At 41.1% G+C, this 27,103-nt stretch overlaps 2 protein-coding genes across 3 annotated transcripts in view; both read right to left on the bottom strand.

Annotated features, from left to right (window-relative positions):
• The window catches only part of LOC123105483 (probable metal-nicotianamine transporter YSL3), a 75,293-nt gene extending 64,983 nt beyond the window's left edge, over window positions 1-10,310 (bottom strand). The window contains exons 1-2 of the mRNA XM_044527563.1: window positions 9,473-10,310; window positions 8,986-9,152 (exon numbers count right to left, since the gene is read on the bottom strand). Coding sequence (XP_044383498.1) covers window positions 8,986-9,152; window positions 9,473-9,812 — 507 coding nt within the window. The 5' untranslated portion in view covers window positions 9,813-10,310. The remainder of the gene's footprint in view (window positions 1-8,985; window positions 9,153-9,472) is intronic.
• Window positions 10,311-10,441: 131 nt separating this feature from the next.
• LOC123105482 (vacuolar protein sorting-associated protein 35B) lies at window positions 10,442-19,468 on the bottom strand. Of its 2 annotated transcripts, XM_044527561.1 has the most exons (22): window positions 19,166-19,468; window positions 18,959-19,055; window positions 18,737-18,863; window positions 16,758-16,943; window positions 15,785-15,872; window positions 15,474-15,530; window positions 15,302-15,391; window positions 15,098-15,220; window positions 14,498-14,572; window positions 14,370-14,429; window positions 13,935-14,051; window positions 13,596-13,835; window positions 13,448-13,513; window positions 13,217-13,306; window positions 12,617-12,706; window positions 12,307-12,396; window positions 12,156-12,224; window positions 12,006-12,086; window positions 11,745-11,852; window positions 11,538-11,641; window positions 11,172-11,285; window positions 10,442-11,085 (listed from the first exon to the last, which is right to left on the bottom strand). In XM_044527561.1, the coding sequence occupies exons 1-22, from the start codon at window positions 19,259-19,261 to the stop codon at window positions 10,872-10,874; spliced, it is 2,382 nt and encodes a 793-aa protein (XP_044383496.1). In that variant the 5' UTR covers window positions 19,262-19,468; the 3' UTR covers window positions 10,442-10,871. The 2 variants fall into 2 exon arrangements, with proteins under 2 accessions (XP_044383496.1, XP_044383495.1); XM_044527560.1 differs by having other exon boundaries at window positions 12,006-12,224.
• Between the last annotated feature and the right edge of the window lie 7,635 nt (window positions 19,469-27,103).

Here is a 27,103-nt window from a genome sequence, read left to right as displayed (position 1 = left end):
ACACCACGATGAGTTATTTCCCTATAAATACAATGTCCCTATCTCCTTGTAGACACTCTGGTTAAAACCCCACATAAATAATAATAATAATAATAATAATAATAATAATAATAATAATAATAATAATAATAATAATAATAATAATAATAGGTGTGTGTGTTGTCTCTCGGAAAGCTTTGCTGGTTTGTGCGATGCACCTTATGTTATCTTTGAAAAACTTTTCCATTTTATTGGGATAGGAACAATTACACTTTATTCATCAAACACCAATGCATTATTTGTCAATGGAGCCATAGAGGCCGTACCCGATGCTCATCCAGCCAATAGGTTGTCTGAGCAAACTTGGCCCTTTTAGCTAATTCATGAGCCACACAATTGGCTTCTCTATGGCAGAAACCGGTACAAGATCATGAGCTATAGTCTCCTACACTCATCAAAGATAGCCATTGTTGGCCCATAGGAGATATCATTACTAGTAATAAAACCGATACAAGATCATGAGCTAGTCTCCTACTCTCTTCAAAGACAATCGTAACCAGCCCATAGGAGATATCGTCACTACTCACTAGTAAGAAAATCGATGCAACATCATGAACTAGTCTCGCAGAGGCCGTTTCCACCAAAAAGATTTCAGCAGAGCTACCACTAATAGCCTAAGGGAGGTGGTTTATTTGTGTTAGTGAATGCATGATAGTAGTTAAAGAAGCAAAACCACCTCTAATAATTAGTAGAGGTGGTCCAGAACTCTTGACTGCCTCAATAATTCAAGTCCATACGCAGTTTTCCAAAGGACCGCCTCAAATACTCGTGGCTAATACCCTCTTACCCCTGAATCCTAGCTGCTGCTCCAAACAAAACTGTAGCACAACCTGCTCCGCTCTCCTCTCTTGTCAATTTTGGCGCATTTGCCCACTTCGCTTCCCTCCTCTGCCATCTTACACTCTCGATGCATTCTGCCCCATCCCCCAATCCTGTCACCGCACTGCTCGCATCCCTTCTTGTCTCTGCACCATATCTCACTGCCCCTATGGTGCACCCCTCCAAACATTTTTGGCATGCCTTTCATGGTGGAGGCTCCGGTCGGCCTCCATCGACGAGCGCCCCTACACCTCGTCCCCTTGTTGTCCTACCCCCGCCGATGGGTAGCTCCTCCTTCGCCAAGAACTCCAAGGCACCGGAGTTGGAATGGGTGACGACCCAGAGGATGCAACATCGGAGGAGGCACAGAGTGAGGACGAGGTGGACTAACACGTGCTCCTGGACTCCATCCTCTATGCACAAGCTGGCGACGAGGTGAGTGTTGCTTGCATGGCGAAGAAAGTGATGAGGGAGTTGCACGCATGGCCAGAAGCCATTGCAATGAACTCGTCCGGCGATGATTATGTTGTCGAGGCCACGAGATCCGACATCGTCAAGGACGTCATTGACATCTCCTTTGATGATGCCAAGGATTAGGTTTCTTAATTAAGCTCACAATATAGTTTAATTAGGTTCTATGAGATGTTTTGGGCACCAAAATTTGCTTATGTTTTTGCATTGGTGTATGTTACAAATGAATACCGTAGCTTAGAGATAGTAGGTAACTGAATGTATGTCGACAAAATACAACACTTACAAAGTTTTATTCTCGTGATAATTGTTTTGAAAGAATAATTTCAAGCCAAATTATAGAACATATAGGTGGATAGTTGCACCTGCCCTTGTTATGTGATACGTCTCCAACGTATCTATAATTTTTGATTGTTCCATGCTATTATATTATCTATCTTGGATGTTTTATATGCATTTATATGCTATTTCATATGATTTTTAAGACTAACCTATTAACCTAGAGCCCAGTGCCAGTTTCTGCTTTTTCCTTGTTTTTGAGTTTCGTAGAAAAGGAATATCAAACGGAGTCCAAATGAGCTGAAAATTTACAGTGATTTTTTTATGGACCAGAAGAAGCCCCCGAAGCAAAAGAGTTGGGGCAGAAGAGCCACGAGGTCTCCACAAGTGTCGGGCGCGCCCTCCATCCTTGTCATCGCCTCGTGGACCCCTGACTTGTTCCCGACGCAAAAAATTCCTATAAATATAGAAACCCCCCAAAATAAACCTAGATCGGGAGTTCCGCTGCCGCAAGCCTCTGTAGCCATGAAAAACCAATCGGAACCCTGTTCTGGCACCCTGCCGGAGGGGGGAATCATCACCGGTGGCCATCTTCATCATCCCAGCGCTCTCCATGACGAGGAGGGAGTATTTCACCCTCGGGGCTGAGGGTATGTACCAGTAGCTATGTGTTTGATCTCTCTCTCTCTCTCTCTCTCTCTCTCGTGTTCTTAATTTGGCATGATCTTGATGTACCGCGAGCTTTGCTATTATAGTTGGATCTTATGATGTTTCTCCCCATCTACCTTCTTGTAATGGATTTAGTTTTCCCTTTGAAGTTATCTTATCGGATTGAGTCTTTAAGGATTTGAGAACACTTGATGTATGTCTTGCATGTGCTTATCTGTGGTGACAATGGGATATTCACGTGATCTACTTGATGTATGTTTTGGTGATCAACTTGCGGGTTCTGTGACCTTGTGAACTTATGCATAGGGGTTGGCCCACGTTTTCTTCTTGACTCTCCGGTAGAAACTTTTGGGCACTCTTTGAAGTTCTTTGTGTTGGTTTGAATAGATGAATCTGAGATTGTGTGATGCATATTGTATAATCAAACCCGCAGATACTTGTGGTGGCATTGGAGTATCTAGGTGACATTAGGGTTTTGGTTGATGTGTGTCTTAAGGTGTTATTTTAGTATGAACTCTAGGGTTGTTTGTGACACTTATAGGAATAGCCCAATAGATCGATTAGAAAGAATAACTTTGAGGTGGTTTCGTACCCTACAATAATCTCTTCGTTTATTCTCCACTATTAGTGACTTTGGAGTGACTCTTTGTTGCACGTTGAGGGATTGTTATATGATCTAGTTATGTTATCATTGTTGAGAGAACTTGCACTAGTGAAAGTATGGACCCTAGGCCTTGTTTCCAAGCATTGCAATACCATTTTCGCTCACTTCTGTTACTAGTTACCTTGCTTTTTTATATTTTCATATTACAAAAATCTATATCCACCATCCATACTGCACTTGTATCACCGTCTCTTCGCCGAACTAGTGCACCTATACAATTTACCATTGTGTTTGGTGTGTTGGGGACACAAGAGACTCTTTGTTATTTGGTTGCAGGGTTGTTTGAGAGAGACCATATTCATCCTATGCCTCCCATGGATTGATAAATCTTAGGTCATCCACTTGAGGGAAATTTGCTACCGTCCTACAAAACTCTGCGCTTGGAGGCCCAACACGAGTCTACAAGAAGAAGGTTGCGTAGTAGACATCAAGCTCTTTTCTGGGCCGTTGCCGGGGAGGTTAGTGCTTGAAGGTATATCTTTAGATCTTGCAATTGAATCTTTTAGTTTCTTGTTTTATCACTAGTTTACTCTATAAAAGAAAGCTACAGAAAATGGATTTGAGGTTACCTCATATGCTTCATCTTTTTAATGTCTTTCGTGAAAATAAGGATTCCGATAATTGTGCCAAAGTGTTAGAAGAAGAATGCATTAAAATGTTTGGCACTAAATCTTTTTATGATGAGCATAATTGCAATGTTGTTAGTATGAATTCTTTGAATATCCATGATACTAATGATATGCAAAGCCACAAGCTTGGGGATGCTATGTTTGATGAAGATGGTATTTTTTGTCCCCCAAGTTTTGATGAGAAAAGTTATTATGATGAAAGCATGCCTCATATCTATGATGATTATTGTGATGACATGTATGCTATAAAGAATAATGATAACCATGAAACTTTTCATCGTGATTTTAATTTTCAATTGGATATTGCCTCACATGATAGTTATTTTGTTGAGTTTGCTCCCACTACTATTCATGAGAATAAATTTGCTTATGTGGAGAGTAGTAAAATTTCTATGCTTATGGATCATGAAAGTAATGCTTTATGTGACAGTTATATTGTTGAATTCATTCATGATACCACTGAAAATTATTATGAGAGAGGAACATATGCTTTTACATATCTCAATAATATCAAGTTTCCTCTCTATGTGTTGAAAATCTTGAAGTTATGTTTGTTTTTCCTTCCTATGCAAGTTGATTCTTGTTCTCATAAATTTTTTGCTCACAAAATCCCTATGCATAGGAAGTGGGTTAAACTTAAATGTGCTAGTCATATGCTACATGATGCTCCCATTATGTTTCAATTCTTATTTTTATGTGAGCACCATCGAAATCACCATGTCTAGCTAGAAAGGCATTAAAGAAAAGCGCTTGTTGGGAACTCCATTGACGTACATGACAACCTTTGGCTGGGCACTCAAAATGCACGCACGCATAGGAGACTTCGGTTGATTGCTTGGGAACCTTTGGCCGGAACCGAGGGTAAACTTGTCTTTTTATGTTTCATTTAACACCGTTAGGTCAAAAAATGGATAAAAGTGTTATATTGGGAACAAAATTTAAAGTTGGTGTTAGATAGGGAAGAAGCATTTTTCCAGTGTTAAATAAGGAAACGAAATTTAAAATAGTGTTATATAAGGAATTCTTTCAACTAATAGAGGAGGTAGAAATTCTTCTATATCTCCCTCATCAAAGTTCCACATACCTTTTTCCCTCTCATCTCTAAATTAATTAATGTATTTCCCCGCATTGATTAAAACTTGATAAAATGTGTTTTTAAAGAGATATTTACCATGTTTTACTGGCACGCCAAAAAATGAGGTTACAGATTTTATGTATCGTGATAGAGCTTTTGTCATAACAAGCATTAATGAAACCAACATAGTCTGTACGGTTTGCCGCCACCTCCCGCTTCTTGGAGATGCCGGGAGAGTCACCATGCTTTGTTTCTTTTCTTGGAGAAGTTGGGAGTGCATTCAAAGATGGAATGACAATGTTTCTAGTGTGTACCAGATCTCTACTCGAGAAATGGTGAACATGATCTGGACAAATTTGGAGTGAAGTTTGTCCTGAACATACGACCACCAAGTTGGGTGTGATCTTTTCAAGTACATGTGAAATTTATCATATAAATCAATATGTATATCACAAGGTTGTCTTATGTTTTAGTTGCACTGCGCAAAAAAAGACACCACTGGCATTACAAACTTATCAGAATGGGGTTAGTATAAACAGCTATGGCAGCGCTGGTTGCACTGGTGATTGGAGTTTAGATTGAGCTAGTGTGTGTTAATATCAGTTTATGTTCAACTATTACTTGAGTTTCCCCATATTTGATTTCCAATAAGCTGACCATATTTTCCGCATGTAGATCGATTTTAGTTGCACCAGAACTAGCTCTACTCAACATATGTACATTCATATATGTATGTTCTAAGTGAAATTTACTTTGAAGTGGAAAAATCTCTGATCCCCGTGAAGAAGATATCTCACGGCGATCAGTCCAAAAGTCAACATGATGAGTTGAGATGGGTACACTAATCGAGCCAAAAGGTGAAAGGAAAAGGCAGGATGTGTACACTACTCAAGATGAAAAGGCAACATGAAGAGGTGAGATGGGTAGGCTACTTGAGATGGCGTGGAGTATATAAATCTTTGGATTTTATAACTTTGGTTTGTATTAACCACAAGATGTATATAAATGTATAATGAAATGCAATGGACTTATGCAATGAATGAGAATGTGTATGATTGTGTCTAGTGTGTATGTGGGAATGTTCTCTTTGAATTTCAATTGTAGGGTTGGCTAAAAATAATTAAAATACCATGCATGAATAAGAAATGGGAGTGGTTCTGAACTAAAAACTTCTTCAAATGATAATGTATTCTGGGTGGTTCCACTTCAAATGATAAAGTACTCTGGGCGATTCAGTGACGAAACCACCTACAATGTAAACATTAAAAGTAGTTCTATTTAGGGAATCACCAAGGACCTTAAGGCATTCGAGGTAGTTTTAAAAGCACCTCCCATAGTTTGAGTATTAGCTAGCCTAGTGGAAAAATGCAAAACTGCCTCAGCTCAATGGACGAAAACAGTCTCCAAAGCCCGTTACGTACTTGTGCATCCTACCGCGGTGTAGAGATTTCTACCATATATACAATCAAAGTTAACAATGATCCTATTGCAGTTACAAGGATAAGACCATGAAGAAAGCATATGCTTCAGTCGTACCAACATCATATACTTGACCGATTAATTGGGTTGTTATGACAATAAAAAATCCATGGCCATCAAGAAGGATAGCTCTAGAAGTTCCATGACTCATGTCTTCATCAAAAGACGCATCCACATTAAGTTTGACATAACATTTTAGCGGTCTTACCCAGACATGATGTCGGATGCTACAAGATCTAGTTGAAGCTCTCTCATTGCTCAAATAGACAATGATGGCCTTGCCGAATGACTTGGGATTTGAACGCGTTGCCTAGTGATAGATTGTCGCCTTTCCCACCACACGTACCAAGGAGCAACCATGATCATGATGTTAAGATCAGCATGACCAATCATTGGGGAACGATTTCATTCAGACATAGGAGACGCTCCAGTCATGAATCCGAGGTAAGCCCACATGTTACGACTGTGGGAGGGCTCGATCCACCATGCATGCTTCAAGGATACATCTTGGAGTCCTAAATCTTTCCACGCTGATTATTCATGAACTAAAGTGAGCAAGGCAAGCTTAATATCATCTGCCCATGCGAGACAAAAATAGCATTGAGCACTCACCTTGACATGGTGGTTAAATATAATTGACCTACACGTTAGCGTGTTGCACATAGCTTTCCACATTATTATTTTTATTATTTTCGATATTTTTATATCCCACAACTTTGACTAGACTGGGTTGATGACATAGTTCTGTGTGTCCATGTTCCTTCACAACTTCTTCCTGTGGTGATGCTCCACTCAGCATAATATGCCAACTGTACAGAAAAGGTCCCCATCTTTGTAAACTTCCATGCCATAAAATTCTCAAAGTGTCCATAACCACGATATGGAGAATAGTTTGTGCATCGATTGGCCAAAGAATATCATGGATCACCTTCATCCCACCGCTCGGACTGCGAGTTAATGAGATCATTGGCATGTGTCAAAACAACATGTCCTCGCGAACCAACCTGTGGTTGGATGGTTAGAGGGATAGTTGTAACGTGTGTGCGTGCTTGCGTCTGTACTGATGTTCAAAAAAAAACATGTCCTCTTCTCATTATCAGACGCTTAGAAGGGCCATCAGGATTCCATATGGATTATCCCAAAATTTAACCTTTGACCCATCACCTATTTGTCAAATGCAATCTCTCATAAAGGTTTGAAAACAATCTGACAGTTCCGCTTCAACATGGGTAGGTAGCCCCAAATATGCATCGGATAGAGATTCTGTGAAAATGTCCAAAGTAATGCAAATTTTCTCCCTCATCTCCACTTCCGTATCCAGGCTAGAGAAAATACATGATTTTTGCACGCTTACAAGCTACCCATGTACTGTAATATTTGGCAGGATTTAAGGTTGCTGGGGGAATTGCATGTCGCTCTACAGATATCCATCATAAAGGATACTGAGGATGTTACCCAGACTTCTTCAGTTGTTTTGGGGGTGGGTCAGTGCGAGTATGTTGATCCCGGAGGTGGTTCACAAATAGGTGACAAGGTGCGTGCGTGCGTGCGTGCGTGTGTGTGTGTGTGTGTGTGTGATCAAGAAAATGCATATCCTTGTCAACGAGAACGGTTAAAGGCGAGGCCAATAAACAATGATTTGCTTGTCGACCAAAACGACAACTTACTAAAGCCGCTGGTTCATGAGGGGAATGGTGGAATCCAATGCCAATCCAGAGAGCTTGTCTCTTCAGGAATATGCTTCAACACACGATCTCAGTTGAAATCATTCATAGGTCACAAGTCAAAACATCTTGATGTCTATAGATCATAACCCTTAGAACAAGATCGGAGACTGAATCGATATTGGCAGTTTTTTAATATGTACAGATACAAAATATTTTTAAAAGATGCTTAGAAAAAGTGTCCAAAATAAAGCTGGAGAGGAAGTAGTGTTCGAGGGGAAAACGTTGGTTTATCTTCTTGCAAGGAGAGGGTGGTTAAAGAGTCACAATGAGTGCCGAGGAGAAAAGCAGCGGGTGAGAGAATCAATTTGCCGCTACTAGCTAATTGTCCATGGGTTCCAATGGGGGATACATATTCTAGTGATCCTATCCCTCAAAAAATATTCTAGTGATCCTCCCGTTCAACGCTCGATGATATTTTCCATAATTAGTGCGTCCTGTCCAAAGAATGATACTCTACGTAAGTAACGTGATTCACCCGTCCAAAAAGTGATACTCTCCATAATTAACGTGTTCCTCCTGTCCAACGCTCAATCATACTTTCCATAATTAATGTGATCCGTCCAAAGAATGATTCTTTACATAAGTAACGTGATCCTTCCGTCCAACGCTCGATGATACTTTTCATAATTAATGTGATTCTTCCGTCCAAAAAATGATACTCTCCATAAGTAACGTGATCCACCCATCCAAAGAGTGATACTCTCCATAATTAATGTGATCCTCCCGCTCGATCATACTTTTCATAATTAACGTGACTCGTCAAAGAATGGTTCTCTCCATAATTAATGTGATCCTCCCATCCACAGAATAATACTCTCCATAATTAACACGACCACCCCCGTCTAATGCTCGATGATACTTTCCATAATTAGCATGATCCACCCGTTCAAAGAATGATACTCTCCATATCCTCCTGTCCAAAGAATGATACTCTTCATAACTAACATGAAACCAACAAATGTATGAACCAAACCAAACCACGACATAACATCACGACCGCGGCCTCCCCTTCAGTAGTAGAGAGGATGGCACACATTTATGATTTAGTACAATAATTTAATCCTTGTGTTTATCGTTATTTCATGGCAATGCACCGCACGTGCATTCAGCTAGTATATGTAAATGGTGGATTACCTGGTTCAGTGGCACGCTAGCTGTTACTCCCACCATACCAATCAGGAAAAGGAACAACATCCATCGTCCAGTCGGTATATTGTCAACAATATCTCTTGGATCTGGATTTTCTCCCAGTGATTTGGCTACACCAGAAGTCATTCCAACTACATAATTTGCAAAGCCACCTGAAGAATAGAGGTGAAGTCAAAATAAATTTGTCAGTGTGATTGCCAATCATGATCACTAGGTTGAAGTGTCTTGGGACAGAGTACTAAAGTTTTTGTTCCTCGGATATATCATATATATGTATCTTTTTTTTTGCGGGGGATCATATATATGTATCTGATGGATGAGCTCACTCATATAGTGCACCCGAATTCCTAACTCCACATTTCACTTATCATTGAAGGGGCGGAGTATATGCATGCGTTTTGTTTACATGGTACCCAAAAAAAATGCAGCTTTTCCTTGTAAGAGTTAATACCAAGGTGTGTATGATCCTTACCACATATTGCTGTGTTAAGGCAGGTGGTGACGGTGGTGAGGATCAGGACGTTCTCCTGGCGCGAGAAGGGCAGCGTGGTGAAGCCGGCGGCTCGCTGGAGGTTGATGAGCCACTTGAGGAAGAAGAAGCTGAGGACGTTGATGGGCAGGTTGAGCGCCTGTATGATGCCGGCCTTCATCATGATGCGCAGCCCGACGAAGCCGAACACGGTGCCGAGGACCACCGAGATGGCCATGGACCGCAGCGTCACCTGGCCCCATGTCCCCGGCAGCGGCGGCTGGCTCTCGAAGACCCGCTCCACCGACGACGCCACGCTCACATCTCCGATCGTCGCGTCCATGGGCGAGGGGCTGGAGCTCTGGCGAGTTCGATTGGGGGCTTTGGGTGTGGACGGAGGAGTGGTGGTGTGATCTTGGTTAGTTTCTCATTTCTCAACCAGTGGCACATGCAGGTGGAAGTGGTGAAAGGTGGAGAGTGAGTGTAGCGAGGGAGGAGCAAAAAATAGGATGCATGAGAACAGATATCAGTTACACGTTGTACTGCACGTCTTGTGGTTGTGAGCGTACGAGAGCAGTTCACGAATGTGTCGACGGCCGATCGATCCAAATTAGCTAAAGTCCTGTTCTTTTTGGAGGAAAAAATGTGTTGAGATATTAAAATTGCACTTGCACAGTTGGTTGGACTGGAGGAATCAGAATTGGAAGTGAGAATGCTTGGAAGACAAATGTAATGCTACAATTACACTATAATAAATTGCTAGTAGTTTCTACCTATAATAATCTTTCAGGAGTTGGTGCTTGTTTGTCTCCATCCTCCCGATTTTGGTCAAACAATCTGGTGCGCAAAGCAGGATGCGACCTTTTTGGTCAGATCGAAATGATCAAAATGCTACGCGACTTTTGTCAGCGTTTCTTGTAACCAAAAGCATAAAGCTCGACGAAGCAACTATGATCTTAAGAACAACAGATAAATATATAGTTCTAAATTCAATGCCTTCATCACTATAAATTAATCAAAACACCAGTCTGATAAATAAAAATATGTACTCCGAGTGTCCACCTAAAATTCACACGCTTTGCGAAATAACTAGAGAAAAAGGAATATACAACAATGGCACTCCGGTACACAAGTATCCTGTACAGACCTGAGCTTCCCAAAGAGTACAGCTTATTACCACCTGATCAACTGTAGTAAGTAACCCAAACATTGTAGCTAAAGGGTGGGCATGCACCGATTTGAGCATGAGATTCAGAAACCACAACTGTGCAGACATCTCTCGGTCGGAGGCAGCTGAAACCATCAGGTTGTGTTTTCACTCAACACATCACCAAAAAAAAAGAGCTTGCTTTCTCTCAGACAAAATGGAAACCCCTTGTCGCAATGCCCTACTTGTCTCGAGTTACGAAGCTTTTATCTGTTCATACTTTTCTCCTATGCTTCCACCTTTCTGCTTCTGGAATTCAATGTATCGTAGAGTGCTTGCAAAGAAAGCTTCGGCAGATGGATCAGATGCACTGCTGTCATTTTGCTTCTCTGTCCTGATCAGTTCGATCAAATCTTGGATGACAGTGTTCGTGATTTGTGGAATTCCTTTCTCAAAGAAGTACAGATACCTGAAGATAATACAAGTATGAGAACTACAATTGCAGCAAATTAATCATATAAGCACCAGAAAAGATATCAGGTATAAAGCGTTTACTTGTTCAAAATTTCAATGAATAGAATGACAGATCCGCTGCTTCCCTTTGATACATTGGCCATTTGTTGAGCAGCATTTGCAATTCTCAAGGCACGCTTTAAGCAAAGGAGGACCCTGTAACAAAATTTTGATCAAGCAAAAGAGGTACTTCAGATATGGTTCGACAGCAGGCCCGAAGTTACTGCCTAAACTTGACTATAGCTGGCGCAAAAGGATTAGAGACATAGTAGCCCGAGAGATATCATGCAATTAGGACCGACCACAAATTTGTGATGGCGAATTTTCTTTCATTGTCTCAGGAAGCAATGTCTTGCCACTTTTGAACAAAATGAACAAAAATTAAAATGAGTATCTCAATAGGTTCACCTTTCACCATCCATGATTCCATCTTGGTCATCAGTCCAGAAAAGGTGTGAACATGCATAGACTGCCCGGCATTGATCAGGCTTCTTTAGAAGTTTTGCTGAGTACTGCACAAAACAGAAATGATGTCATTTAAAATGTGTACTAGGAGCAACAGCTTTAGGCCATAACAGATTCCAGGAATGCAACAACGAAGCAAGGAACTATTACCCCTGTTGTCTTATGAGTGAGGGTGTCTCTATTTTCCACCCCAAATATATTCATCCGCTGAAGGGTTCCAATTATTAGGTGAAGTGCAGTAATTTGAGCCTTAGAATCCTGCTTGTGCCACATAGTCGTTAAGGCAAAAAGATAATAACCGAAGTATAAAAGCACTTCAATGTGTTAATAAAAGCATGGCACATGACATTTATGATATGGTCCAGATCAGGCGAGGAGGGGGGGGGGGGGGGGTCAGGTGGGGTTTCATACCGCTATTTCTTCTTCATATAAGATGAATGCTTGAGTAAAGAACTCATAAGCAACCGGTTCCAAATCACAATCATTGGCAGCCTGAATAAGAAATGCTATCACACAATAGGAAGAAGTGTAAAAAGAATCAATCAGTTGTTCCAACAATACCTCTGCGCATTGTAGATATAATCTGAGAGACAATTCTGGACAAGGAATACATTGGAGTGCTTCAATAGTCTGAAAAATGAAAAACTATGAGAACATTGAAGAGTTAATAATGGAAAATTCTGAAGAAGTTAAAATGTATGAGAATAAAAACCTGATGCAAGATCTGAAATATCTTCTTAGGGGTTGCGGGAACTTCCTCCCCAGTGACATCTCCATCTTGACCTTGTAATCGTCTGACCAACTGCAGGCAAGAAAAAACATCCAGTGTAACCCAACTGTTAGAATTGGTAAGCCAAAACAAAGCAAAGCACCTACCCCAGTATTATCATGCCTACTACAAAGCAGCATGTGCAACTATACAGTTCATGTTTTTTGATAACATTGTGTACAAATACATCAAGAAATAAGTAAGCTTCTTATTTCAGGATACTGTTCACTATAACTGAAACAATTAAACATACCTTGAGAGCGGAGAATACTAACGACGGCACAGTGAAAGGTAGACGCTTGGGACCTCCCTGAAGTATATGCTTCTGAACAGTACATAAGATCTGAAAGATTGACAAGCATTTCCTATCAGCATTTTCAAAATGGGAAAATGACAAGACAAGTACCCAGATTAAATGCTGCCAAGTAACCAGAACTCAAGAGCAGGTGCTTGGTTTGTCAATCTAGCATGGAAAAAGATAATTGGCCCTAGTTTCATTCATAATCAGATACTACCAGGGCATGGTTCATTACCTATTGTAGGCTCTACAAATAAGATTTAACAAAATGATGGTTCAGAGTAAGCAGGTCGGTATGAGAATAATGTCTATAGGTGCTAACATAGAACATCAATTTCCTATAAACTGAAGTTCAATTGCTTATTATGTAACCTTATTAGGAGGGCAAAACACCAGCTCAGAACTTCACCTGCCCATAGCTAGTGTAAATGGACATATAACACAGACATATGATGGAGGCTGTAACAAGAACTGAAGTAAAGGAGGAGGAAAATGTAACAGAGACTAAAAAAAGTTCGCAAGCTCTCAGCAAATTCAGTGAATCAACAAATGTACCTTCAACATCTCGTCGTGATCATCATTGTGCAACATGTGAATAAGGCGTGCTACAGAATTCTGCTCCTCCTTAAAATCCTCTTCATCAAGCTAATGCAACAAAATTTAACATGTTAACAGTGCGGGTAAGCTTGATGAGGAACTAGAATATTCCATGACTGATCAAACAGCAGCATAAAGAAGCATACAAACAAGTTGAAGAGAGTTGAAAAATGAAGTGTATGATCTTACCTCATCATCTTGAGCCCCATCCATATCTTTTATAAGGCCCTTAATTAAATCAAAAAGAGCCTCGATCTGCAAGAAATAGCGACAGGATCTCATGGTGTGACTTAAATAGTAGTAATAGATACAGAAACAGTGTAATGTGAAATATTACCTTGTCGGAAGTAGATATGCAGGTTGTGTTCTTCATTATGCTTTGAATTATTACCAGAGCCATCACTTTTGTTGTAGCATTATCCAGATAATCCATTACCCGGGGATAATTTGAAAGCTCCAATGCAGTAACAATATTACTATATTTCTCCAGGGGAGCACTAAGAAGTGCAACAATTTGCTTCGTTGCTCTGCTATCTTCAAGTTTTTCCTTGCCAGAAAGTTTCTTCACGCATGCACCCTGTACAATATTAGACATAACGTGAGCTAGAACGTACATCTACATCAACTATCGAACTAAAAGGGTAATAGCATATCTCTTTGTCAAAGTAAGACTTACCAGCACTTGGTCAACATAATCAAGCCGATCTGGATGCACGCGGAGAGTAAATGTAAGGAGTGATACATATAAAGTTACTGCTCCAACAACCGGCATGTCAACTTGAGCTTCTATCACCTGTCAACAAATCAGGTGTCAGTTGTTTCAGTTTTACCTGTACAATAGCACCGAACAGCTAGGTAACTAGAAAAAGGAAGAAATAAAAGGTGCATGTATTTCTATGGTTATTCCCATGCACATTGGTACACTTATGTACATAGTAACCATGGAAACTGTCGTTTAGATCAAATGCATATTCATGGTATCGCCAATTGATGGGTATACAAAAAAAATGGGGGGGGGGGGGGGGGGGGGGGGGATAAGAACACAGTGGACATGTATGACCTGTGTGATTGCATATTTCTAATTAGTGATAAGCGGCAATTTAAGTGTTACCTTTCCAATAGCATTGCTGAACTTCGCAAAAGCTTCGACTTGCAAAAACTCTGGCAGTACCTGCACAATTCATTAATGTAAAAGCATATACGGATTACATCTGATAAAGTGGTCTGGGGCATGCTCACTTCAGGACTTGTGGCAGCATAGTTTGACAATCTGTCCATGAGTTGAGATAGCACCGTTTTGATATCAACACTTGGCTGCAAGAGAATTTATGTGATGACTTGCTTCATAGTAAAATAAAACAGAAACTGCATATCAGTTAATAAGATCCGAGCGAGATTCATAGTACTAGAACTTTGTACTTCATTGTACTTGCATTGTCAAGCTTTACCATGTTATACCCTGAATATACGAAAGTATAGGTTCATCATCTAACTATGGCACCACAATAAAATAACACACCATAACTATGTATATAATAGTGTGCTTTGCCCTCAAAAGTCCCTTAGCTTTCAATCAGGTGAAGACAAAAAAAGTGCGCCTGAACCTATATGTTAATCCTTTCTTTAAGTGGTGAAGCACAGGAGAAAATAACACTATTTAGTTTTCTAGATAATAAACATCAGGTAAACCAACCAAGTCGATCAAAGGCATGAGGATCACTTGCAAGTTGAGCCTTTGATTGACAGAATTAACCTCTGTTATGAAATTATCAGCATGGAACAGCATAAACTGCGAAACTACAGCAGGGAAGCAAAGCTAGAAAAGGTGAGGTTGCCAACCTGTAGCTGGGGAAAGGCACTCAACAATGTTTCCAATGTCTGTAGATGGTATTCGTCTGGAAAGACTTGGATTATGCAGTCCATCAGGTAGAACTGTGCAAGATCGTCCTTACAATTAACTACCTGCCAATATATTTCAGATTCAGTTTCCACGACATCATGGATGTACATTGTCATTTTATATCAATATATCTAACTTCAAACCTGTTCTGATATCCTTGGAAGAACATTCTCTTTGTACATTTCAAGGTCAACGCCTTCGATTTGGCTTAGAACGTGAAGGTTTTTGCCTACCTGGAAAGTTCAGAAGAACTTGTGTCATTAAAATGACTCCAAATAACAGTCAAGTAGAATCTGTAGATGATAATTAATTTACCAGATCACGCAGTTCATTTCTTTCCTTCCCCCGCTTGTCCTTCTCCCGAACAGGCCCCTGCAGACCAGGGTCATCATTTTCGGGTTTCAGCTCAGGATCATCTAAACATGTCAATGTCTTATAATCACTAAGTTCTGTAAATGTCCAGAACTAAGATTCCGAATGACTGCATATGTGATAAATGATCTTTTTCTGTGCAACATATGTGACTTGGTATGGATGTATAGCAGCCTAACATGGTAAATGCATGATAATAAAGGAAAGGAAATAAATAAAGTTGTGTCCTAAGGTTAAATGGCTAGCAAACAAACCTGATGCTGCATCCGAACCCAGAGTTTGTTCATTTCTATGAAATTCTGAAGAACAAATTCAACTGCATCATTAATGCTATCAGCATCCCTGCGTGATAAAAGTTGAAAAAAAGAACAAAAGATGGAATATAAGGAAATTGTTGAAGAAAAATAATTACAAAGGAAATGGCAAAACACTATCTGGACAACTCACTTCCAATGTCCCAAACAACCAACTATAATGAGCTAAGCTAATTACAGATCATTTCAACATGAACCAAAATCAAGTGAGGTCACCGGTAACAGTTAGGATTTGTAGTATATATTAATACAATTGCATGCGACTAAGATTGATTAAATCCTACTCCCTCCGTTCCCAAATATAAGTCTTTTTAGTGATTCCAACAAGTGACTACATATGGAGCAAAATGAGTGAATCTATACTCTAAAATATGTCTATATACATCCGTATGTTGTAGTCCATTTAAAATGTCTAAAAAGACTTACATTTAGGAACGGAGGGAGTATATTAGTTAATGACAAAGCAGGGTTGATGACCAGGTACCAGCAAATAATGAATATCAAGTCCCGGCACCCAAGTGATTATTAATATTGCAGGAGCTGTACAAAATGAAGAGAAAAGGGAACTAGTAACACTAGTGTTACTAGCGAATCATGTAAAGTTGTAAAAATACCGTCTAGGTTGCTAACCAAGACATCATGTTTACATGAAAGATTAACTTGTTTCTGTTTCAGTACTAGGTATCCCGTTATACAGAGTCAATGACTCAATGTAACATGATTATTTTGTAATTATAGCACATTTTCACAAGAAATTTGTAGTACATACTTATGTAACAGAATTGGAGAATAAGCTAATTCTTGTCCTAAGGTTAGTGTGTTATTTGTGAGCTCGAAATTGCCATTGGTACACGCATATTAATGAAAGCAAAGCAAACTGAAAATAGCTAAAGTTTTGAATGGTGCACAGTACCCTTCATACTCTGAACCAATATCAGGTAGCTTGTCTCGGCTTATCTGAGAGAGGTAACTTCTTAGGAAAAGTCCACGAAGAGGATGTTGAATGCCCCGACACATTTCAACAAGATCTTTCAGAACATCTTTAGCGGGAGCCTCTTTTGATTTAATGTACACAGATCCTACTGTGCAGAGCAGATAACTAGCACATGAACAACATAAGATCAGATAATACTATTCATAAGTTCTTTAAATTGAAAGAAATTACAGTGTTGACAGATGGCATGATAAACAACTAGCTTGGTTTTTACATATATTAATTTTACATGGGTCAGTTACAATAAAATAGATAATAAAAGAACAGAATAATTATGGGACCTGGCAGTCGGGATCTAAGCAGAACTCGGGACTTGATCATGGACGCACCGTCTTATTTATACAACGTTCCAAGCTAATAAACAATTATCATGTTCTAAAAACACAGTAATAAGCAGTAACATATAAATTGATGGCTGAGCGCCAGGGCCAAACATACAGGCAAGTGTTCAGTGAAGTTGAAACTTAACATGACAGTAAATTCAAACGACGACAGTTTAAAGTTACATAAAATTTGTAGGGGGGTTCAGAAACTGCTTTATGCGAGTCAAAGTTCTATCATGCAAGGCTTGAACATCCATGTAATTTTGCATTTTTCCCTAGTTCAAAGACAAGTCCATGCCAGAATATAAGCAGCTGCAATATTCCTGATAATAAACACATTATGAGTTATGTGGACAAGAACTCAAATTAATTGGGTCTAAAACCTGAAAGAAGCAGCAGTTTGGCTAAAAGGTGGATCGCAATTATGTGAAGTTTTGATTAAATGACCTTTAACTCCGCCTATGTCTTCTAGGCATAGCCGGTCCCAAGCCCGGGTAAAGGAGGAGGGTTGTGATAGGCTTGGCGAGCCAACATAAAAACTAGCCAGTCCCATGGGTATGAAACCCATTTGAGCGAGAATATTTACTAGATGGGTGACCTCCTGGGAAGTCCTCGTGAAAGGGTTTCATATCTTAAGGGTTGTGATAGGCTTGGCGAGCCAACGTTAAAAACTAGCCAGTCCTTTGGGTATGAAACCCATTTGGGCGAGAGTAGTACTAGGATGGGTGACCTCCTGTGAAGTCCTCGTGAAAGGGTTTCATATCTAGCCTACCCCAACTTGTTTGGGACAAAAGGCTTAGTAATTAAGTTTGATTTAAATGACCTTTAGACTTCATTTACAACTTAAGTTCCACAAAGATGAAATAATGCCTAGACTTAGTTCATGATTTATGTACAAACAAGTTTAGACAGAAGTATCATTGGAGAGTCTAGTCCTGACATTATCATTCCACACTCTTTGCAAGCAACTGAGATGTGGCTAAGAATTAAAGTTTCCTCGATTGTGTTTGAACTTGCTAGAAACAGCTAAAAGAATTGAGTGGTCCCACCACCAAGCAAACTCTGAATATGATACTTGTTATAATTTTCCCAATGGTATTTGCAGGTGCAGTTGAGTTGATACAACCATACAAATCAGTACAGTAACTTCTAACTGATATGGTACTTCACGAATGACAGTACAATATGATATAGCACGTGTTGAATGGCATGAAATGTCTTAGTGAACCATAACAAATAATGAACTGTATCCATTTTGCATATTGGGAGCTAATCTACAATACAACGAGGAATAACTCGTGGCAGAATGGGATTACATATCACTGCCTACTGTTCAAATGTGTGGAACTGCAGATACAATAAGTCTTCCATTCCTATATGTCTCCATAGAATTTGCACTTCATTCAAACTAGTCTAATCAACACGACTCTCATAGTTGTTAATGTGGACATGGCATGGCATTTACTGACAATATCCCACCTATTGGAGTCATAGCCACTGGCAATCTCTTCCAAGCAAGTAAAATTGAACTAGCATCAATCTCTGTAAGAGTTAAAGGGGGGGCATGAGCCTTACAGTCTCGGCAACACGTTGCCAGCATGCTGAACAAGCTCGTAGAGGTCAACCACGGAGCAGCTGCCCCGGCGGGTCTCCTCCCTGAAGAACATCTCCAGCTTCCGCATCTCATCAAACGCCCTCATGTCTGCAGCAGCCCAGCAAAGTGAAATCCTGTCAAACCCCAGCCGAACCCACACACACTCACGGAATTCGACGGCGCCCGGAGAACGCCCAACTCACATAGCTCGTAGTACTTGTGCGGGGAGAGCCTGGAGGTGCGCAGCTCCGAGAGCATCTGCGCCGAGTACTTGAGCGCGTCCTTGAGGTTGTTCGAGTCCTGCAATCCACCCACGAAATCGCCGATCGAGGCGGGGGTAAGCTAGCGGCCGGGGGGGCTAGGGTTCCGCGGGAGGAGGAGGGGAGGGTAGGGGGCGGGGCGGGGCTTACGAGGGCGCGGTGCATGTAGAAGGCGTTCTGCTGGACGCCGGCGATGCCCTCGGCGAGCCAGCGCTCCTCGTCGTCGCCGCCGCCGTCGGGCAGCATCCTGGCGGCCGCCGTGTTGGCCGCCTACGGGGGGCGGCGGATCTGGTCGGCGGCGGCGGCTCTGGCTCGGGGGGTTGGGGATCTCGTCGCGCGTGGCTCTGCGCCCTCGGGTTTGGCTGCGTGCGGGTGTCTGTGTTCTTCGCGTGTTTGTTTATGTTCAGTTTATCTCTGTGCTTCGATTGATGCCTTTTCCCGGATCCCGAATGGTTTCGATCGGAACCGATGCATACAGTTGACCGGCTGGTCTGGCAGGGGCTGACTTACCCATGAAGAAGATCTCACCGGCTGGTCTGGTAGTATTCTTTTTCTTATTCTCAGAAAAAAATGTTCTTTTTTATAACATAACATGAGTTCTATTTTTTTAGAATAATTCTTGTATTACTCATCACGCTTAACAGCATCTGGATGACATCAGGTCCTGACCCAAGCCAAACAACAGTCCGGCCTTGAGTCCTCCTAAAATTTGTTAAAACATGACTAGACAAATTACCACTTCGACGGACATGAGTAATACTCTCTTCGTTCCTAAATATAGGTTTTTCTAGATATTTCAACAGCTGACTATATACTGAGCAAAATGAGTAAATTTATACTCTAAAATATATTTATATTCATCCATATGTAGTAGTTCATTTGAAATCTCTAAAAAGAATTATATTTAGAAACAGAGGAAGTACAAGAATTACGTCCGGACATAGTTTTTTTTATCTCTCTAATAAAAAATGCGTACTTTGATCTGTTTGTCTCTCCACTTGTCACCATGTTCATTGCCTCCAAACTGTCGCTTTCAACATAGATCGATAGGTTGCTCTACTGTAGTGTCAACATGAGTCCTTCCCGAATTGCTAAGAGCATCTCTAGCAGGCCCTTAAAGCCGCGACCCTTGAACCACAGTTAAGGGCCAAGAAAAACGCAGTTTAAAGACCGAAATCGGTTGCGGCCGAACAGAGCTCGCAAATCATAAAAACACACAATGCAATTGATCGCAATTTTGACAAATAAAACACAAATTTCAAGAATTCAAACATAGATTTGGCGACATTTGAACATAGTTTTCGCGCCACAACCCAAAAGACATCGCATCCATCATCATCATCACAAGACGAAATCTTCACCGCTACCATTGCCACCACCGCTTGCCAAACCACCTTGCTCACCGAACCTTGGCACCGCATGGCCTCTTTCGGCTAGCCTCCTCCTCTCCAAGATCTCCAACCTTTACCGCGCCCCGCAAAAAAATTTAAGGGCCGCAGTCCGATATGATTTCTGTTCGGGTCACTTTTTTCATGTAAAACTGTAAACCAACGGTTATTTTGCGGGTCGGTGTGATATAAGGGGTCTGCTGGAAATGCTCTAAAATCTCATACTCCAACACATCATCACATGTGAAAATATGCCTACATGAGCTGGAAATAATAGCGCCGGAGTGGTCGCATAGCAGCATACCCGTTCCTCCAACTCCGCCCAGGATAGATCCATCGGTGTTAAGTACCGCCGCGAGCACAAATGCATCAGTCCTGAACAGTAAATTCAAAACAAATGATAAAGAATAAAAAACTGATTTATTTGTGGCAAACATTGTTAAATGTTCCGAGTGGTTGCAAAGTTTCATTATAAAAAATAGATTTTTTTAATTATTTACCATTTGTTTTGAATTTACTATTCATGCGGGTCCATATCCCACGAATGTCATCCCATCATGAAATTTTGCAAGCACTCGAAACATTGAACAATCCTGCCAAAAAATCAAAAATCTTTGAACTTTTTACCATTTGTTTTGAATTTACTATTCATGCGGGTCCATATGTACTCGCGAGTAGATACTCCACATCCCTTAAATAAGATCATCTCTAGTCATTTGCTCCTTAAACCACTTTCTCAAACTAAACTCACTATAAAAAATTGCATGTTCCTTCCATCGCTTTGCACAACCATTTAAAACATGTATATAGCATTTTAACAACAATCTAAATGCATTACATCCAACAATTCAACGACAAGTATAAAATATAGTTCATCCAAAAACCACCGCCCGCAACATAGTTCATCAAAAGCCTGGCACATACACCATGTTTTTCATCCATCGTACTCGCATTCATGAACATGATTTGGCGCTCATCGTCCTTCCTCTTGGTCATTTGCTCCATGACCTCCATTGCAAGGTGTTGTTCCTCGATTGCAACTTCTTCTTTCCAGCCATGGTCTTTGCTCTCAACCTCTCATCCTCCATCATTTTGAGCTCCATCCACCTCACCATCTTCTCTTCCTTGCATACAGAAACCAACACTTTCTTTGTCTTAATCATTGCAATGAGCTCTTCTTTGTAAGCGTCAACTCTACCATTCTTCATCGTATCCTTTAGTATCAATTTTCCCATCCAGCTGAGAGAGATGCTCAATCTTGACTTCCTACATGTTGTCACACACTTTCTTCTAGCCCGCTTCTCATTTACTTAGAGCACCTTGTAACAAGTGGTGTGAAGTGAATTGTTTGTTCCCACCCCTTATGTTCCGTTGCTTGCTTAGCTCTTGGGTGATAGGCACATACTCTATTGTTGGCACTCCACTTGATGGTGTAATGTTCACTTGGTCAACGTGATAGACACCCCAAAGGCGAGCAAGAGATTCTTGTGTGTGGTTGGAGGGAACTGGAACATTGAGTGTATAATTATCCTCAATCCTACTCCAAAATGTTTCAATGGTTTGATCGGCTCCAACTGACTCATCAAGAGTTATTCATCCAAGCATCATGCAAAGTTATCTCCTATCCTTCCTTATAGTTCACCGCCCTTGATAGCTTCTTCGTCATAGCTTGTGCATCGATCTCTTCCTTTGGGCTACCTCTCCCTCTCCTTAGCTTTCATCAGCCATAGACAAGACAATGTCCTTGAGGTCGATGGTGTTAATTGAGTCAAGTTGAGACATTAAAATTTCCATCTCATTCGGCTCATTTTGCACACTACAATGCCAAAAACCATCAACAATTTTTAGCATCACATGAGTCCAACACTACATTTGCACTACATCACCAAGCATTTGAGGGGAAAAGAGGATTTTATAAGTTTACCTCTGTGACATTGTGTCGAGCTCGTTGTCATGATCTTCCTCGCCAACATCATGACCATAGGGGGCGATAGAGGAGTGCTACCTCTTGAGCATTGCGTTAGTTTTCCTTTGAAGAGGAAAGGGTGATGCAGCAAAGTAGCGTAAGTATTTCCCTTAGTTTTTGAGAACCAAGGTATCAATCTAGTAGGAGGCCACGCACGAGTCCCTCGCACCTACACAAACAAATAAAATCCTCGCAACCAATGCAATAATGGGGTTATCAATCCCTTCACGGTCACTTACGAAAGTGAGATCTGATAGATATGATAAGATAATATTTTTGGTAGTTTTATGATAAAGATGCAAAGTAAATAAAGTGAAATAAAAACGGCACCAGAAATAGCTTGTTGACGGGAGATTAATATGATGGAAAATAGACCCGGGGGCCATAGGTTTCACTAGTGGCTTCTCTCAAGAGCATAAGTATTACGGTGGGTAAACAAATTACTGTTGAGCAATTGACAGAATTGAGCATAGTTATGAGAATACCTAGGTATGATCATGTATATAGGCATCACGTCCGAGACAAGTAGACCGACTCCTGCCTGCATCTACTACTATTACTCCACACATTGACCGCTATCCAGCATGCATCTAGAGTATTAAGTTCAAGGGAACAGAGTAACGCTTTAAGTAAGATGACATGATGTAGAGGGATAAACTCATGCAATATGATATAACCCCATCTTGTTATCCTCGATGGCAACAATACAATACGTGCCTTGCTGCCCCTATTGTCACTGGAAAAGGACACCGCAAGATTGAACCCAAAGCTAAGCATTTCTCCCATTGCAAGAAAGATCAATCTAGTAGGCCACACCAAATTGATAATTTGAAGAGACTTGCAAAGATAACCAATCATACATAAAAGAATTCAGAGAAGATTCAAATATTGTTCATAGATAAACTTGATCATAAACCCACAATTCATCGGTCTCAACAAACACACCGCAAAAGGATATTACATCGAATAGATCTCCACGAGAATCGTGGAGAACTTTGTATTGAGATCGAAAGAGAGATAAGAAGCCATCTAGCTAATAACTATGGACCCGAAGGTCTGAGGTAAACTACTCACACATCATTGGAGAGGCTATGGTGTTGATGTAGAAGCCCTCTGTGATCGATGCTGTAACACCCACGATGCGGCTATATCTCCCACGTGTCGGAGCACGACTTAGAGGCATAACCGCATTGTAGGCATGTCGCAAGAGGGGTAATATTTACACATCCCATGTACTGAATAAGAAAGAGGTACAGAGTTGGCTTACAATCGCCACTTCACTCAATACATAAGTATAGCATTACATCAACCAGATACAATCAAGGCCCGACTAGGGAACCAAAATAAAAGAAGACTACCCCTAATGCAGAAGATCCCCGATCGCCCCAACTGGGCTCCACTACTGATCAACTGACACAAAAACAACACAATGAACGAGATCTTCATCAAGATCCTCCTTGAGCTCGGTTGCGTCACCTACACGAGTATCATCGGCATCTGCAACTAGTTTTGGAAGTAATCTGTGAGTCACGGGGACTCAGCAATCTCACACCCTCGCGATCAAGACTATTTAAGCTTCTGGGTGGGAAAAAGGTAGTGAGGTGGAGCTACAGCAAGCACTAGCATATGTGGTGACTAACATACGCAAATGAGAGCGAGAAGAGAAGCGAAGCAACGGTCGTGAACTAGAAGTGATCAAGAAGTGATCCTGAAACTACTTACGTTCAAGCATAACACAAGAACCGTGTTCACTTCCCGGACTCCTCCGAGAAGAGACCATCACGGCTACACACGTGATTGATGTATTTTAATTAAGTTAAGTTTCAAGTTCTCTACAACCGGACATTAACAAATTCCCATCTGCCCATAACCGCGGGCACGGCGTTTGAAAGTTCAAAACCCTGCAGGGGTGTCCCAACTTAGCCCATCACAAGCTCTCATGGTCAACGAAGGATATTCCTTCTCCCAGGAAGACCCGGTCAGACTCGAAATCCCGGTTACAAGACATCTCGACAATGGTAAAACAAGACCAGCAAAGCCACCCGATGTGCCGACAAATCCCGATAGGAGTCGCATGTACCTCGTTCTCAGGGCAACACCGGATGAGACTAGCTACGAGTAAAACGAACCCTCAAGTTTCCCCGAGGTGGCCCCACAGGCAGCTCAGTTCGGACCAACACTCAAAGGACCACTGGCCTGGGGGGGTTAAAATAAAGATGACCCTCGGGCTCCGGAAACCCAAGGGAAAAAGGCTAGGTTGTTAGTGCAAATGTAAAACCAAGGTTGGGCCTTGCTGGAGGAGTTTTATTCAAGGCGAACTGTCAAGGGGTTCCCATTATAACCCAACCGTGTAAGGAACGCAAAATCAAGGAACATGACACCGGTATGACAGAAACTAGGGCGACAAGAGTGGAACAAAAGACCAGGCATAAGGCCGAGCCTTCCACCCTTTACCAAGTATATAGATGCATTAATTAAATAAGAGGTATTGTGATATCCCAACAAATCTATGTTCCAACATGGAACAAACTTCAACTTCACCTGCAACTAGCAACGCTATAAGAGGGGGCTGAGCAAAGCGGTAACATAGCCAAACAACGGTTTGCTAGGACAAGGTGGGTTAGAGGCTTGACATGGCAATATAGGAGGCATGATATAGCAAGTGGTAGGTATTGCGGCATAGGCAGCATCAATAGAGCAAGCAACTAGCAAGCAAAGATAGAAGTGATTTCGAGGGTATGGTCATCTTGCCTGAGATCCCGCAAGGAAGAAGAACGAGTCCATGAAGAAGACAAATGGACGAAGTCGAACGGATCCTCACAACTCCGGAACGGAACCGCAGCGAACGAGGGAAACAACCCGAAAAGAAACAAACAACATAGTAAACAACCATCACATAACATGGCATGATGCACAACCAAGTATGATGCATGTCCGGTTTAAATATGCATGGCATGGCAAAGGGCAAAAACAAAACTACAAGTTAAGTGGGGCTCAATATGCAACGAGTTGCATATTGACGAAACACCACGTCAAATATTTAGTTCCTCTCGTTTAGGTACTCAACAATATTAAATGTTGGTTAACATGGCAAGAGGTGAAGCAAAAGCAAACTACACAATCTAAGCAATTTAAATGGGGCCCGCACTACTAGGAAAAGGGCTAAAGATGGAATTGACACTAATGGCGCACCAGAGAAGTGGTGCGCCACTACTATATACTAATGGCGCACCATGTGGGGATGCGCCATTAGTGTGGAATACACTAATGGCGCACCAGGCACACGGTGCGCCACTAGTAACAAAATGTTTTTTTCATTTTTCAAACATACTAATGGCGCATCCGGGCAGAGTGCGCCATTAGTAGTTAGAACTACTAATGGCGCACCAGCCGTAGAGTGTGCCACTACTGTATTTTTTTACTTTTTTGCAAAACTACTAATGGCGCACTGTGCCATGGTGCGCCATTAGTATAAAAATTATTTTTTTTACTTTTTTGCAAAACTACTAATGGCCCATGTTTGTGTGGTGCACCATTAGTATGTTGGGTTACTAATGGCGCATGTCTGTGTCACTAGTAGAAAAAGGGTCAAACGTGAAGCACATTAGTGCCGGTTTGAATTTGAGCCGGCACTAATGTGGCCATTAGTGCCGGTTCTAATGGCTAGGCGGGCGGGCATCATTAGTACCGGTTCGTGGGTAACCTTTAGTACCGGTTCATGCCACGAACCGGTACTAATGAGGCTGTGTCAGGCTATGGTCGGTCTGGGGCCCCCACGAAGACCTTTAGTACCGGTTCATGCCATGAACCGGTAGTAGAGTTTCTTTGTAAGCTGATTTTTAGTCCCACCTCGCCAAGAGAGAGGCAGTATGAGCGGTTTATAAGCCGTGAGTGCACTGACAATGACGAAGAGTTGCAATGCTCACCTACATGTTGATTAGCTTCAAGCCTTGCGGAATAGCATAGATTGCACTGAGCTATGTGCAGTGCAGTTTACACTATTCCGAATGGCTTGAAGCAAATTAACCCCATTGCACCTCTTTTTTATTTTTAATAACTTATTTAAACTCCGGACTTCTTTTGTGTTCAGTATGCAACATTCAAAGCGACGTCATCAATTTTCAACATGTTCTGACATCATTTGTTGTTTTTCGGTCATTTACCTAATTGTTTAGAGAGCTAAATGACCGTGAAATTGAAAATCACTACAAAATGAATCCTGAAAATGTTGAAACTTGGCATGGTATCATCATATCACCCGCATAGCATGCGCGAAAGAGGAGAGAGGGTCACGGCAAAAACTGGACGCACTTCGTGTACAAACTGGACATACTCTTTCGGAGTATCAGGGTTTCAGACGAGAACTCATCTGTTACATGGCCACTTTAATGTTTTTTAAACTTATTTGAACTCCAGACTTCTTTTGTGTTCAGTATGCAGCATTTAAAGCGAAGTCATCAATTTCCAAATTGTTCAGTCATTTACCTAATTGTTCAGTATGCAGCATTCAATTTCCAGAAGAAAATAAATAGAAGATAAATAATGCAGAAAATAAAAAAACTATACAAAAAATTACTCAAAAATAAATAGAAGAAAATAAATAATGCAGAAAAAAACTATATAAAAAACTACTCAAAATAAATAGAAGAAAATAAGTAATGCAGAAAAGAAAAAACTATATAAAAAATTTGTTGGCACGCTGCCCAGTGGGCCTGCCAGACCTAGGGTGTGCAA

This window comes from Triticum aestivum, chromosome 5A (assembly GCF_018294505.1).
Source record: "Triticum aestivum cultivar Chinese Spring chromosome 5A, IWGSC CS RefSeq v2.1, whole genome shotgun sequence".
Lineage (NCBI taxonomy): Eukaryota > Viridiplantae > Streptophyta > Magnoliopsida > Poales > Poaceae > Triticum > Triticum aestivum.
Note: the sequence above shows the minus strand (reverse complement) of the source record. Positions and strands in the feature narration are given on the sequence as shown.

What these genes read in the sequence shown, in the direction of transcription:
- LOC123105482 (XM_044527560.1), bottom strand. Translation starts at nt 19,261, where the DNA reads ATGCTGCCCGACGGCGGCGGCGACGACGAGGAGCGCTGGCTCGCCGAG. An exon ending in TTCCAAGGATATCAGAACAG is followed by an intron (nt 15,221 to 15,301) that starts GTTTGAAGTTAG and finishes ATATATTGGCAG; the next exon opens with GTAGTTAATTGTAAGGACGA. An exon ending in ATGGGGCTCAAGATGATGAG is followed by an intron (nt 13,307 to 13,447) that starts GTAAGATCATAC and finishes TTGTTGCATTAG; the next exon opens with CTTGATGAAGAGGATTTTAA.